This window comes from Argopecten irradians, chromosome 2, assembly GCF_041381155.1.
Source record: "Argopecten irradians isolate NY chromosome 2, Ai_NY, whole genome shotgun sequence".
Classification (NCBI taxonomy): Eukaryota; Metazoa; Mollusca; class Bivalvia; order Pectinida; family Pectinidae; genus Argopecten; species Argopecten irradians.
The window spans coordinates 32,764,487-32,779,240 of NC_091135.1; the positions used below are offsets into that span (position 1 = coordinate 32,764,487).

Consider the following 14,754-nt stretch of genomic DNA (forward strand, 5'->3'; position numbering starts at 1 on the left):
AATGAAAAGATGAAGTCTTACCTCACATACAAATGAAAAGATGAATAACTCACATAACAAATGAAAAGATGAAGTCTTACCTCACATTACAAATGAAAAGATGAAGTCTTACCTCACATAACAAATGAAAAATGAAAAATGAAGTCTTACCTCACATAACAAATGAAAAATGAAGTTTACCTCAATAACAAATGAAAACATGAAGTTTACCTCAATAACAAATGAAAAATGAAGTCTTACCTCACATAACAAATGAAAAGATGAAGTCTTACCTCATATAACAAATGAAAAGATGAAGTTTACCTCAATAACAAATGAAAAGATGAAGTTTTACCTCATATAACAAATGAAAAGATGAAGTCTTACCTCATATAAACAAATGAAAAGATGAAGTTTTACCTCATATAACAAATGAAAAGATGAAGTTTTACCTCATATAACAAATGAAAAGATGAAGTCTTACCTCATATAACAAATGAAAAGATGAAGTTTTACCTCATATAACAAATGAAAAGATGAAGTTTTACCTCATATAACAAATGAAAAGATGAAGTTTTACCTCATATAACAATGAAAGATGAAGTTTACCTCAATAACAAATGAAAAATGAAGTTTTACCTCATATAACAAATGAAAAGAAGTTTACCTCAATAACAAATGAAAGAATCTTACCTCACAAACAAATGAAAAGATGAAATCTTACCTCACATAACAAATGAAAAGATGAAGTCTTACCTCACATAACAAATGAAAAGATGAAGTCTTACCTCACATAACAAATGAAAAGATGAAGTCTTACCTCACATAACAAATGAAAACATGAAGTCTTACCTCACATAACAAATGAAAAGATGAAGTCTTACCTCATATAACAAATGAAAAGATGAAGTCTTACCTCATATAACAAATGAAAAGATGAAGTCTTACCTCATATAACAAATGAAAAGATGAATCATCTTACCTCAATAACAATGAAAAATGAATACTAATAAAAATAAAAATGAAGTTTTACCTCATATAACAAATGAAAAGATGAAGTTTTACCTCATATAACAAATGAAAAAATGAAGTTTTACCTCATATAACAAATGAAAAGATGAAGTTTTACCCATATAACAAATGAAAAGATGAAGTCTTACCTCACATAACAAATGAAAAGATGAAGTTTTACCTCATATAACAAATGAAAAGATGAAGTTTTACCTCACATAACAAATGAAAAGATGAAGTTTTACCTCACATAACAAATGAAAAGATGAAATCTTACCTCATATAACAAATGAAAAGATGAAGTTTTACCTCATATAACAAATGAAAAGATGAAGTTTTACCTCACATAACAAATGAAAAGATGAAATCTTACCTCATATAACAAATGAAAAGATGAAGTCTTACCTCATATAACAAATGAAAAGATGAAGTCTTACCTCACATTACAAATGAAAAGATGAAGTTTTACCTCACATAACAAATGAAAAGATGAAGTCTGACATCACATTGCAAACGAAAAGATGAAGTCTGACCTCGCATTACAAAGTCTTACCTCACATTTCAAAGAAAAAGATGAACTCATATTGCAACGAAAATGAAAAAATACAAAGAATTATGTCATCCCACATTGCCAAGAAAAGAAGTCTTTTCCTAATTATCAATAGAAAAATATAATGAATAGTTCAACCATCTGTTATAATTAGGAACGGAAATCAATATTAACGAGCATGATGTCACCCTTGTATTTCGAGGCTTAGACTTGTTTTTTTTTTTTTGGGGGGGGGGAGCAGAGTTTTCTAAGTATAGAAATGAAAGAAATGTATTTCATAGAAATCACAGCGTGTTATCCGCCTAGATGTACAATGAACCTGAAGTTTTTAAATCTTAGGACGACAAGAAAACAAATGTTTCTGACAGAGAAATCCTGACAAATTCTAATCTGGTTAAGTTACACATTTGGGGATTTCCCATACTTCACTGATCAAAAGTGCTTAAACATCTGCATTTTGAACTAGATGTATTATATATAATGATCTGTCCAAGTGAGTGTGGAGATCACATTCTGGAGTACAGCGTGTGTATATTCCTAATGTTATTATTCTAGTCGTAAGTTTATTCAGATTTACAAGTTATAATCAAAGGGAAACAAATCTGTCAAGCTTACTGTAGTTTGAACATTTACTCCAGGCAGAGACTTAGATATAATATTATATCTAAGTCTCTGCTCCAGGTAGTGTAGCTAAAGGTGTTTTATAAAATAATTTCACAAAATTCAGATTTCATGCAGGTTACATACCTGTGAGTGTCTTTATACATGATTTGTACATGTGCCTCGATCAGCATTGTGTAAGGACAATAGGATTGCAACTTGATTTTTATTTTCCTAATTCCTTTAATTTTATTTATTGGAACATTCCAATTCTTTCAATTTTCCACCTTGATGACTTACAATTTTCATAAAATCAAAATGATGCAAAAAGGAAAAAAAAAACATATCTATGACCTTATAATGCAAGAAACTAAGAAAACTGACAGGAATGCATTGAAAATCTTACCGTTGTAGAATACCTTCTCAAAATTTAAATTAAATTCCCTATATCAAGATTATTATATAAATGTGGCAATTAAATGTCTACATGGTTTAGCACGTGGATATTTGTTCCCAGTTGAGTACATGTAGGCTCAGTCATGGTTGAATGAACAATAACAAGTTAATTTGAATTGTTGGAAAGATTTAATTCAATAACACCTAAGTGTAAAATTTTGCTGAGTAATAGTAATAGAATAGTGTATATTGTGCTGATAAAACATAGTAATCATACACTTTGGCTTCACAATAATAATACTGATCATGGACAAAGTCATTCACACGGATACACACAGAAAATAACAGCATACCACTACATTAAATACTGGTCTAACATAGCTATCCAGCCTGAATAACCGACTCATGTTTAGTTATGTTGTATGAAACAATATCAAATAAATATTTAACTTATTAAATCTTTCGTTGTGAATATTGTATGTCATTCCAAAATGATATGACTACTTCAAAAATACTTTGTTTAAATATTACATTTCTTCCTTTTAATTGCAGATTTTTTCATTTGATACAAAGGGTAGAACAGTAATACCTCTGAATACCTGTTAAAAGTACAATGTGCAATTCATATTTATATGTATACAAATGTACTTATATGTGTTTCCAACGTAACCAATAACAACCGTCTATATCAGCCCAACTCGGTCCCGCCTCAAAAGAGACTTTATACATATTTTTAAGGAATTTGCTAACTAAAACAAGCAAAAAGAAAACAAAAACATGTGAATGACATATATTAACAAAGAGTTTCTGCATATAAACGCTATGAAAAGTTTTGTTACAACAGGCATACATTAAGGTCAAGGTCATTGTTAATTATAGTTTCATTGAGCAAAAAAGGAATAAAATAATAAAACAATCTGGGATATCTTAGTAAGTCGGGATATAATCTCAAAATAATCTAAATACATAAAAGTTCCATTTGACCAGACCAAGTCCCCAATTCTCGAAACAAAGCTTCAGACCTATGTCAAAATTTATGCTTTTCTCCTTAAATAACTTATATAAAAATGTTTGACTTAAGTCAGTTTTTTTTACTTAAGTTTGTTTCGAGAAATTGAAGCCAGTGTGCCTTATGTAACCATGGTAACGTAAGTTATGTACAAAAGCACCAAAATGAACAAAAACAATGCTATTGTGAACTATGTGTAAATTTACTACGAGGAAACAAATCACAACAAAAAATCACAAATACAAACTTTAAACTCCTATGGTAATATATTACATAATATTTATTGGAATGTCTTGAAGTTTTACTAACGGGAATTTTAAACTCCCAGTCTAATCAGATGTAATAATTTTCATTCTGTTATGTCGTACGTGACTCTGAAGTTGATTTCTAAATCTTGTGCTAAATGATTTGTGACAATGTTGAGGTCATATTTGTTGTTTTGTACAATATTTTACCTAGTGCTAGTTAATAAATAAAGAGAGCCGTCACCGGTGTGTGAATCTAAGGCAGTGCTGAAATATCAATGGTTGAAATCCATATTAACATATTGTTTTAAATAAATGAATGACGGCAAGATTACTACCAACAGTTTACAATAATTATGACTATTATATATGGCGACAAATCTAATGATTTGCTTACATATTCAACACTTTGTGCCTTCTAATTTTTAAATTAGTGTATAGAAATAGGACCATCACATTTTACTAATAGTAACTACGCCGTCTATACTATCCATTGCCATAACAACACATGTGATATATTAATAGTGGCATCATGGATTTGCCACCAGTTAGTATGAAATGACATCAATAATGCCCAAACTGATCCTTCACATTCAATCGTAATTTAATATCTTAAGCAGAATATATCAGTTAATGTAGATATTTTGTATGTAGTAATTTGCGACTGAATGATGAAGATACTTTTGGACTTCTTGTTATTTTATAGTTTCGATGGAATTAAAAAACCAGATCGCTGTAATATTCATTGATAAATATCGACATTTCAAATGTTTAACTCTCACATACCGTTATATATCGCGGTAGACTAGATTCCGAATACACTAGTTTCGGGGTTTGAAAAGAAAACAACAACGTCATATTATCATCATATCCCGTTGCTACATAAACACGTTCCCTGGTAACAGTCTATAATATCGGTACCATTACGGATATAATCGATGAGAAATGCTTAAGATATTCCCTCAAACGTTTAGCTGGTCCATTTGCCACTGCCCTTCACAGATTGGCCTACACTAGTTGATGGCCTCTGTGGGCCAGTTGAGTTGTCGGATAAGTCCTCCTTTAGGCTTTGCGTACTTGCCATATTTCTCTAATTTGTTGGCGGGATTTGTAGACCGCCAGCCAATGTCACGCGCAGTGGTCTTGGGGAAGGGTTTCGGTGAAGCTTCAACATGAATGTATTCCTCAATAGGCGTAACTGGTTTCATCTGGAACGCTGGCTCGGTCTTCTTGTTTTTGTCCCAATCTGGGAAGTCGTCCTTTACGAGCTGCAATAGGAACAGGATGGATGTGACCATTAGCGCAATGTTGTTTACTGTGTAATGTATATACATGTACATCACATGTGTAAAAAGAAAATTATCAGAGTGCAACCAACAGTACAATAGTAATAAAATTTGTTTTACCAAAACAATGGATTCTGGCTAAAACATTAGATTCAAAACTTTCCACCACTCAATGCTTTCTATTAACAAATTCCAAAAGTACATGACCCCTGTCGCACATAGATTCAAGGTGTGCAGGTAACCAACTGAACATACCTATCAATCAACGTCCATGTAATATTAGAGCGTTTCTGCTTTTGGATTTAATTTCTTCTATAACTTACATACGTGTTCTGTAATTAATATCTATTTTATGGATATCCGATATGTTACTTTCTTCATTTTTCAACAGAGAAAATGCGTCGTGAGTCCAATACATGTATTTTTTAAGCATAGTATTCTTTGTATTGCAGTAAAATGTCATATTCATGTATAAAAACCAACACTTTTACAAAAATACAAGCTCAAACAATTTTTCTATGTCACATAACTTTCTTATGTCGACGTCTTCCACCAACAGCGTTAAACGTATGGTTATATATTAGTATGATGCTTGTTCATTTCCCTTTATGGTTAAACAAACCCGTCCCGTGCCGTTGAAAATGGTTAGAATAAAAAAATCACAGTTTCAAAAATACCACTGTTTTCTTCCTTTTTCAGTTCGCAAGGTCAGTAACTATTGAGTCTTTTCCTGATAGTAACATTGAATTTTCAATTAGTGAATAGCATATGGTATATGAAGTGAAATGTTATGAGATGACATGACTTGGCACGTAGTAACAAAACTTCAATTTAAGATTCAAAACTCACCTAAACATAAAAAAAACATTTCGTTTTTCTAGTATAATCTGGAACAACCTGCGCTACCTCCCTATCATTGAGTTTTGAGTCTTGTACTGATTCTACGTGTAAATTGACTACATAAAATGACAAAGCATGACAAACACTCCTTAGAAGACTATTCCAGACTCATCAAACCGTCTTAGGATACTCACCTCTACCGGACAAAAAAACCCAGAAACATTGATCACGGGTATTGAAAATCTTGATATCAAGAGTCATTAATTTATATTGTGCCCGTACATGTATTTTGCTTTTGTTTTTCTTAAATCGAACTTTTCATTACTTCATTTTAATTTTGAATTCATTTGTTGGCATTTGTCATTGTATTCTTTTTAGAGACGTTTTTTTGAGCTTGGAATACAGTATTCTAAAATAAACGAAACGTATGAGTATGAAATGACTGACTAGATGAGATGACGAGACATGACATGAGGTAAACAAAATCATTCTGTGGTTTTCTTTTACTTAGTTTTCTATGTTCTTGATATCTTCCATATAAATGAGCAGAGCTCTAGAAGGAAATAACAAAAACTTAAAAAACCTAAAAAAGAAACGTCACATTGACAATTTGCAAGTCACATGGAACTGAATGAATTGGTTTCTCTGACCAATTTTAAATATCGGCTTTGTCTTTGTTTCATAATCCAGGTCCAAACAAATGCGACTTGTAAGATAAATTTACCCTGTGCAAAAATAGAACTGGTGAAGTATTCAGCTAAAACAATATAACCATAAAGCTTTGATAATCTTTAACTTCTAGTTACAGGAGTATATTCACCAAATTTGATTTTCGCATATTTGACCATTGTCTGCATTAGGCTCATTAGAAATTAAGAGAATGTGTATGTTTACCGCTATTAGTAAATTATCATCCTTAATTTGTTAAATACTGGTATGTAATTTGATGGTTGTTAGTGGTTATAATTAAATCAGTCCCAAATGAATGTCAGTGATGATGAAAGGTATGTACATGTTTGATATGGTTTCCATGATTTTTGTATTTTTAGTAAAATGGTCAATAGACATACAAGTATATGATAGAATCAAATAATAGACTTAGAACACTAATATCGATCCTTTAACAAAGCGTTTATCCGATTACATTGTATACTGTTATATTTTTTGTCAATATGAATATTGCCATGATATTGATTTCATTATCATCAGAGTGGAATGAGAAAATGTTTTTCATGAGTTAAACTTAATGTTTGATAATTGTTATCGTTATTTTTTATGTTTATGTGAAGGCATGACCGTAAGTGTTCATGAATAATTACATATGGTGAAAAAGCATATGGCCGACAGGAAAGACATGAAGAAGTTGTGATGGTGACCGACACAACAAAATTTGGATGACATTAACCCTTCACCATGGGAAGTGAATGAATGATGGCATACGATGTCATGACACAATAGGACACGATGGCAGTCAGTAAGATATGACATTTTGTTGAGATGCACTAAATCCTGGACTGATGGAACTGCATGGAAGATGACATACGATGTTTTGAAAAAGATATTCAATAGTAGCAAATGCTTCAAATGGAGTATCGTACGAAAGACTGTGTGATCGCATGAAACCAGAGATGGTGATGAAATATGAAATACGATGTTATGCATCTTATCCAATGTACTATGGCTGGCACTGATAACTACTATCTACTCATTTTACTGTAATGCTCTTATATAAGTCCAGGACTGAGGAAATATTTTGATACATCCCATCCACCTCACATAAACATCCAAACCTCCCTTCCAGTTCAAACCTTTGATATTAACATACATTGTATATGTACTTTGACATGTTCCTTTGTTTGGTTTGAAGCGTAACTAACAACCTAATTGCCTAATTATTGTTCACACGATCATTCCCAGCTCATTTGATATACCAATAAAGGTAGATAAATTAACCTTCTGACAGGAACGCCTTTGGTAAATACATACGTAGTTTTTCCCTCAGTATGATTTTATTACCAGGGTTCCTATTCGTCTATGATTATACAAACCATTTCATATAATTTGTTTCAAGGTTGTTTCCCATGTCAATGTTTTGGCCAGAATGAATATGTAAAAAGATACATATACTTTTCTTTATACTTAATGAAAAAAATGTGTTAGTATCACTATACCTTTCATGTGTATATACCATGAGCTGGGGAAGTTTTTAATATAACATTTACGACCAGACGACATGTATACACTCGCCGTTACCCGTACTTACCTGCCAGTAAATATCACCATTCTGTCACATGGGTAGAAACTATTATGCACAAATCCATAAAACATCAACATATAAATATTAATGATTTTCAAAACATATTGTTTATTGAATTCTAATGTTGTCTGCAGTAGGTTTAAAATATCAGTATCAATGTTTCTTTAGTTTGTGCATACTTGACTATATTGCAGATTATGAGTAATTGCAATGAGGTGGTATAATGGAAGGTAACTCACATCCTCGTATTTCGTCTGGAGGAAACCCCAACTTCCCGGCCACGTCTTGGACGCCGTCTCCTCATGGTGAACATGGTCCTTCCTACAAAAATTCCAATAGGACACCAAATTAGACTTTTTTTTAATTTTCCTTTAAGATAAGATAAACTATCTCCTTTTAAGCGTTTATTGTATTTGGTATGTAACACTATTTATATTTCAAATAATCTTCAAAAAGTGTCATCTTAAATACCCCTTTCTTCGAATATGCAAGTTACGAAATAATAAATACGAACAATAATGTATGAAAAGTTTGAAAAACAAAATGAATTAACTTATGAATTTTAAGGAAATAAAATTGCATCAATCTAATAGTTCGTCATTCTAGGAAACGCCAATGTGGCCTCAAGTACTAATGATTGAAAAAGCGTAAATATAGCTGAGAGGACGAGAAATGAGTATGTCCATCAGAAGGAAGGCCAATGGTGAAAGCAAATGACATTCATTATGCTACATTTTTTTTTATAATTATGTACTTTTATTTGCAAGTGTATGCTTATGATAACCGTGGGAGATGATGATATTTTCTTTCCATGTTACAGGAAATCACCAATGGAAATCTAATCTTAAGCTATTGAACGGAGTGGATTGAAGGAAAGTTATAGAATGTGTGATCAGGTAAATTTTCGTAGACAAGTTTTGATTTGTTTTACATCCTAGTAGCATTCATGCTCACAATTCTACATAAAGATTTGTTTCCTTTTTCTGCATAGGGATGAAATATAGTATTATTGTAAGGCCAATGAATGACGTGGAGGGAGCTGGATTTTCCACACAAAAAAGCATCGATCTACTTTAATGTGCAACCCAGATATGAAGGAATGGTGATATAATGTCAGCACCTTAACCACTACGGACCATGATCAGGTAGGTATAGACTAGTGTACTAGTATTAGGAGGGTTGGATTAAGTATATTGTGAATCATGATTATTAAAATCGACATTCTTTTGATAATCTGCCATAAATATCGACCACCTTACACAGACTGTTTGCTCATCTCTACATGCAGTAGATCCCACTCCCGCCCGACACGTGAGAAAAACAATAATGTATTGTACATAATGTGCCATAAAGCCTAGTTTAGAGAGTCTAGCATTAAGCTGGGAAAGACCTGTTATGTACATTAATGCATTAATATTGATAATATGTGGTATGGCTGACATATTGATAAAAATTATGGGTACTCTATTTAACAAAGGCTTATTCTTTCGAATAATTTGATTTTTATTATTTTTTAATAAATTATTGACCTATGGGCTGACGCGTTTTTTTTTAAATACTAATATTTACAGCATATTAAGAGAAGAAATGTACCACACGTATGATATATGGGATGGGTAGGTTTTATAATAACTTTACTATGATATAATATATTTACAACGCATTAAAACTGAACAATTTATATTTTACTTACTTGTAAAGTACGTATATGTATAGCATTCCTAACCTATTGGTTGATGCATTTATTTTGATAGGGTATTAAATTTACATCATATTACGTTCTTGTGTGTGTTGGACGAAAAACACTAGGCTATATTTACATACTGGATCAAGAGAGACTGTCAAACATGTTCGATAGATCAATCATTAATTGACTTTATAGCCGACAAATGTTTTCAGAACAGATTAACCTTAAACACTTATGTTAAAGACATTATATATTCGTCCTGTATCTAAGATGTTCTATTTAGTGAGTGGAATTCGTTATTTCTGGTATTTGAATTTTGATATTCTAATGAAGGAATTGCGAATTTATGTATTTCTCTGTGAATCGTCTTTCTATCGTTGTGAGGAAAGTTGATTCAACATTGTGTCATTTATTATTTACAACATACATTTTGATACAAGCTAAATATCTTTAACTCTGTCTTTTGTTCATTATTTTTTCGTTTTATTTTGACGTTTTCGTTGTAAATATTTTGGCATTTCTACTGGGGTCTTTCCTGCTTTCGATGTGCGCTGTCTTTCATTATCATTTTCCCTATTATTCTGCATCTGAGATTTTTTATATTTGTTGATAATGCAAAAATCGTAATTTAAAAAAATGTAGCTTTGTTGCCGTCGTAAACCCTCCCAATGTCAGATTTTGTGATTTCTGCCAATAATTGAACATACGTGTAGCATCTGTTCGAGTGGTCAGTCCTAGTGACCAGTGACCCCTATGTATTTACCTTACACAGTATAGATATACTTTATTGGAGTGATAATAAACTTATCGTGTATACACTGCTCACTGTAATACTACTTATAAACACCCCACACAATGTTTGTCTACTGTCGAGGTGATATATCGATCTGAGTTGGGGCATGATTGAGTCCAGCAGGGACCTGATACAGACTACACTATCATATCACTGTTTGTCTAGACTGAAACAATAACTATTCAATCCAGATATAGATTATTGTTCATTCATATTTTATAATTCAGGATACGAAAAAAACATTTATAATCCTTATTTCTTTCATCCGAAGATAGCAGTATCAAGTATTGATTTTTAGGTATACTTGATATTTCAAAGGTTACGATCAAAGTCGTTCTAAATATCCACAGTGATAGTAACACCTGGGGTATATAGGATGATTTTCGGTAATCCATCTGATTTTCACTTTTAAAGACAATATGTTAGGCAGTTCAGATTAGTGTACATTTTAAAAGGAAGACAGGCACATGTTGGGTCTGAATGGAAATAAATCGTAGGAAATGATTATTTTATGAAAAAAATAATAATTACCACCCCAATGATTTTAATATCGTTTAAACATACATGTATGGTTGAAAACCACAGACTTGTATCCATTGATTTTATTTCGGGATAGTTTTTTCCTGAATAGACCTCCATCTATTTAATAGTATTTCATAAAAGGGCAGGCTCAGTGCATTAATATAAAAAATAACGTATTCATCTCCGCAGTCCTTTAATGAAAAGCTCTAGTGTCAGAACAAGAACGGTTAAAACGTGTTTTCAGAGGGCGAGAAATCTAAATAAACAGTGGTATATTACCGATAGTTGCCCGGCAGAGATCGAATAAATATTGATATCTTCTACCTTTATGTCTATCAAGCACAATATAGACAATTAAATTTCTAGATAACACTGCATACATACCTACATATGTTTAGAAAATCTTTTAACTGTGATTGGGTCGCTGGAGAATAATTCCCTCGGGATTTAGACTTTTGTTAAATACACCACATGATACCCAATGTACTAGTGCTTTAGCAATCAGAAAGTGTCAGCTATAATCTTGGATCAACTTTTTTACATTCATTTTCTTTGCGGGAGGGGACGGGTACTCATCATGACTACTGTATACGTAGTTCGGGTACAATACTTGGTGCTTGTATTGTTTGGTGGAATGCATCGTAACATAATACACTAAGCATTCCAGATCCAGTAAACCCCAGTACTTCACACGTAATAAAACTAACCTACTATTATTGTATACAATGTTACACAGTTAATATTTATAAGGATTGGTAAGAATATCAAATTATCTATCACAAAATCTGACAAAATATCACAAGTTCATCTCAAAAATGTAAATGTATTGCATGTAATTTCATTTGAAAATATGTTGCAACTGAACTAATTCATATAGAAGCCTTTAATTTAAATTTAGACACTAACAAAGAAAACATATTTCTACACACCAATATGCAGAATTATCTTTGATTAATCGGATAAATCTATGTAACTCTTATTAAAAGAATCTCCGTGTTTTAAAGTAGATCTAGTGATATCTTGTCTTTCGTGGTTTATTGTTGTGATCTCTTTTGCAAATCCTATATTTGGTAAATTACACTAATATATATTTCATTTACCCAATAAGCTATGGATTTTCAGAAGCATACTGTACAGTTGTAGATTACGGTATCTACTTTCTTCTTCAAACTTTCCATTGTATAAGGGCACCACTAAATAAGTCGAAAGATAATATAATTCCCCCTCAATAATATCTTATCTAAGTACACAATAGAGAGCTGTGACCACGAGCTTATACAAATCATTTAATCTACCCCATTAATTCTCGTCAAATCTGACAACTAGTTTTATTAAATATTATGAAGACACTTATTGTATCTGTATAAATTGAAACGTGACATTTGTAATTAAACATTGATGTTATCGTATGCCAGTGTAATACACGTGTGATATGTCGTTTTATAACGGTTAGGTGGAACTTAGAAAGAAGGCTAGGGCAAAGAAATATTGTGACCAAATGTTTATAATATAACAGAGACCCGTGGCCATGACACAAGTTTTACGGTATTTGTTATGTAATTGTTGAAGAGTGATATTTGTGTGTAGTTTTCCCTGAGAAATGTCTATGTCTAGAATTATATGTATATTTATAAATGTAAAATCCAAGATGGCTTTGCTAATGGTATATACATATTATACATGGACTTGTAATTTAATTATATTGAAATGGTACTCGGGATTTATTTAGACTTTAGACAAGTCTCGTTAATTAAAGTGTTATACCAAACCAACCATTTAAAGGTAAACTGTAACTTATTTGATCTGTTGTGAGATAACATTAGATTCATTATTTAAATTCTACATTATACATTCTTAAATGTTCTTTGAATGGCCAGATTAAAGGCTAATGTTAACATACGACTGGGTAGGAGTTGAGTTAGGTAGATTAATTGTGTATAGGTAAACATACTTGTGTACTAGCCTATATACCACAGCACACGATAATTACAGTACATAGTATAATTATATATATTTCTTCTATCTACATACCAGATTTGGTCCTGGGCCACAAAGTTACAGCCTGCCGCTACTTTCCCTGCCTTATCTGCTGGTGCCGCAGCCATTTTGATATTTCCTCACGTTTATGTCAGATCACTGTATCTGTTCGAACTCCGAAGAGATCCTCAGAAATACAAATCTGGTGTCGTTACTTCCGCTCGTACTTAAGATTCACGGTTGGTTGACTCGTTCCTTAGTTACCGGACGCTATCTTACTAACACAACCTCTCGTGTATTGTGTTTCCAATAAACCATGCATTTATTATAAGGGCGAGCCATTCACTCTCTCCGTCAGCCCTCTTTATTTGCTTAGGCAAATGACACTTGAGCGTTATAAATAAAGCCAATTTACATACTGCGAGCCTTCCAATCTAAAATCGATTTCCTGAACATATAACTCGATTATATGTACACACCTGATTGGCATAATGCGCTACCTTGCCCTGAAGATTATACATTTGAATATTTCCAGAGACAAATCACAGAAGAAAGAAAATCATTATTTTAATTATGCGTTTTACTGTCCATGAAGCGTAAGGTTGATGGAGAAAGTTTTTTTTTTCTTTTTAAATTGTTATATATATAATATATATACAAGAAATAAAAGTCTGAAGAGCTCCCTTGAATGTGGCGAAAGCGCCCACTAGTCAGTCGTTATAGTTTTTATTTCTTATAGATTTCGTCCGTAAGGATTTTTCTTTAAAATTTATCATATATAATATAAAAAAAGAACCAATGGCCGAAGTGAACACGAGTTTGAATGCAATTTTTGCATACACCCCAAAAAAAAAAAAAAAAAAAGAAAACAACACCCCGATTGGTCTTCTCCCAATGTAAAGTAAAATTATTAATTTTGGTTCGAGAAGTTAATATTTCAGCATATATTCAAATCATTTAGTCAATAATATTAGGTATTTGCATGGAAAAGATTGATTGTATTCAAAGTCACATTGATATTCACCGTTATTTAAGAAATTGTCTGGTTTCAGAGGCGGAAGGAAGTACGTGGAGAAAACCCGCCGACCTGCGATCAGTGCCTGGTCCTTGATCCAGAGGTTGAGGGCTTGTGGAAAATTGGAAAAGAATGCTTTGACCTTCTAAATCTATATACTAATAATTCTACATAAAAACAATTTCTATATTTGATGCTTAAAGATGCTCCACCGCTGACACATCATAATCAGTATTTATCAATTAAACATTAAGTGGTGTTTAATTGTGCATATGTATAAGTCTTACTTAAAACAAAAATACATGTAACATAATTTGTTTTGCTCTTGTTGTCTGAGCAATAAGTAAGTGCATCATTCCATATAAGCCATAGTGCCGTGGATTTTTTTTCGGGACGCAATTAGTTATTTTAAATATTTCTATTTTTAAGTAAACTTTATCTTTAAATAGTAATCGGGGATTTGTATTGTTCCACTTCCTAACCTGACACTTTACTAAATGATCATGGCTGGTCGTATACGAATAAAATAAAAACAAAAAACAAAAAACATTCATAACAGTCGTACATGAATCGTGTGCAGCACAAGG

General features: G+C 32.1%; 1 protein-coding gene across 2 annotated transcripts; it reads right to left on the reverse strand.

Annotated features, from left to right (window-relative positions):
* Nucleotides 1-2,706: 2,706 nt before the first annotated feature.
* Nucleotides 2,707-14,530, reverse strand: LOC138315198 (ciliary microtubule inner protein 1-like). 2 transcript variants are annotated; one of them, XM_069256019.1, is made up of 4 exons: nt 13,207-14,530; nt 8,413-8,494; nt 8,180-8,200; nt 2,707-5,058 (listed from the first exon to the last, which is right to left on the reverse strand). In XM_069256019.1, the coding sequence occupies exons 1-4, from the start codon at nt 13,278-13,280 to the stop codon at nt 4,804-4,806; spliced, it is 432 nt and encodes a 143-aa protein (XP_069112120.1). In that variant the 5' UTR covers nt 13,281-14,530; the 3' UTR covers nt 2,707-4,803. The 2 variants fall into 2 exon arrangements, with proteins under 2 accessions (XP_069112120.1, XP_069112121.1); XM_069256020.1 differs by lacking the exon at nt 8,180-8,200 and having other exon boundaries at nt 13,207-13,653.
* Between the last annotated feature and the right edge of the window lie 224 nt (nt 14,531-14,754).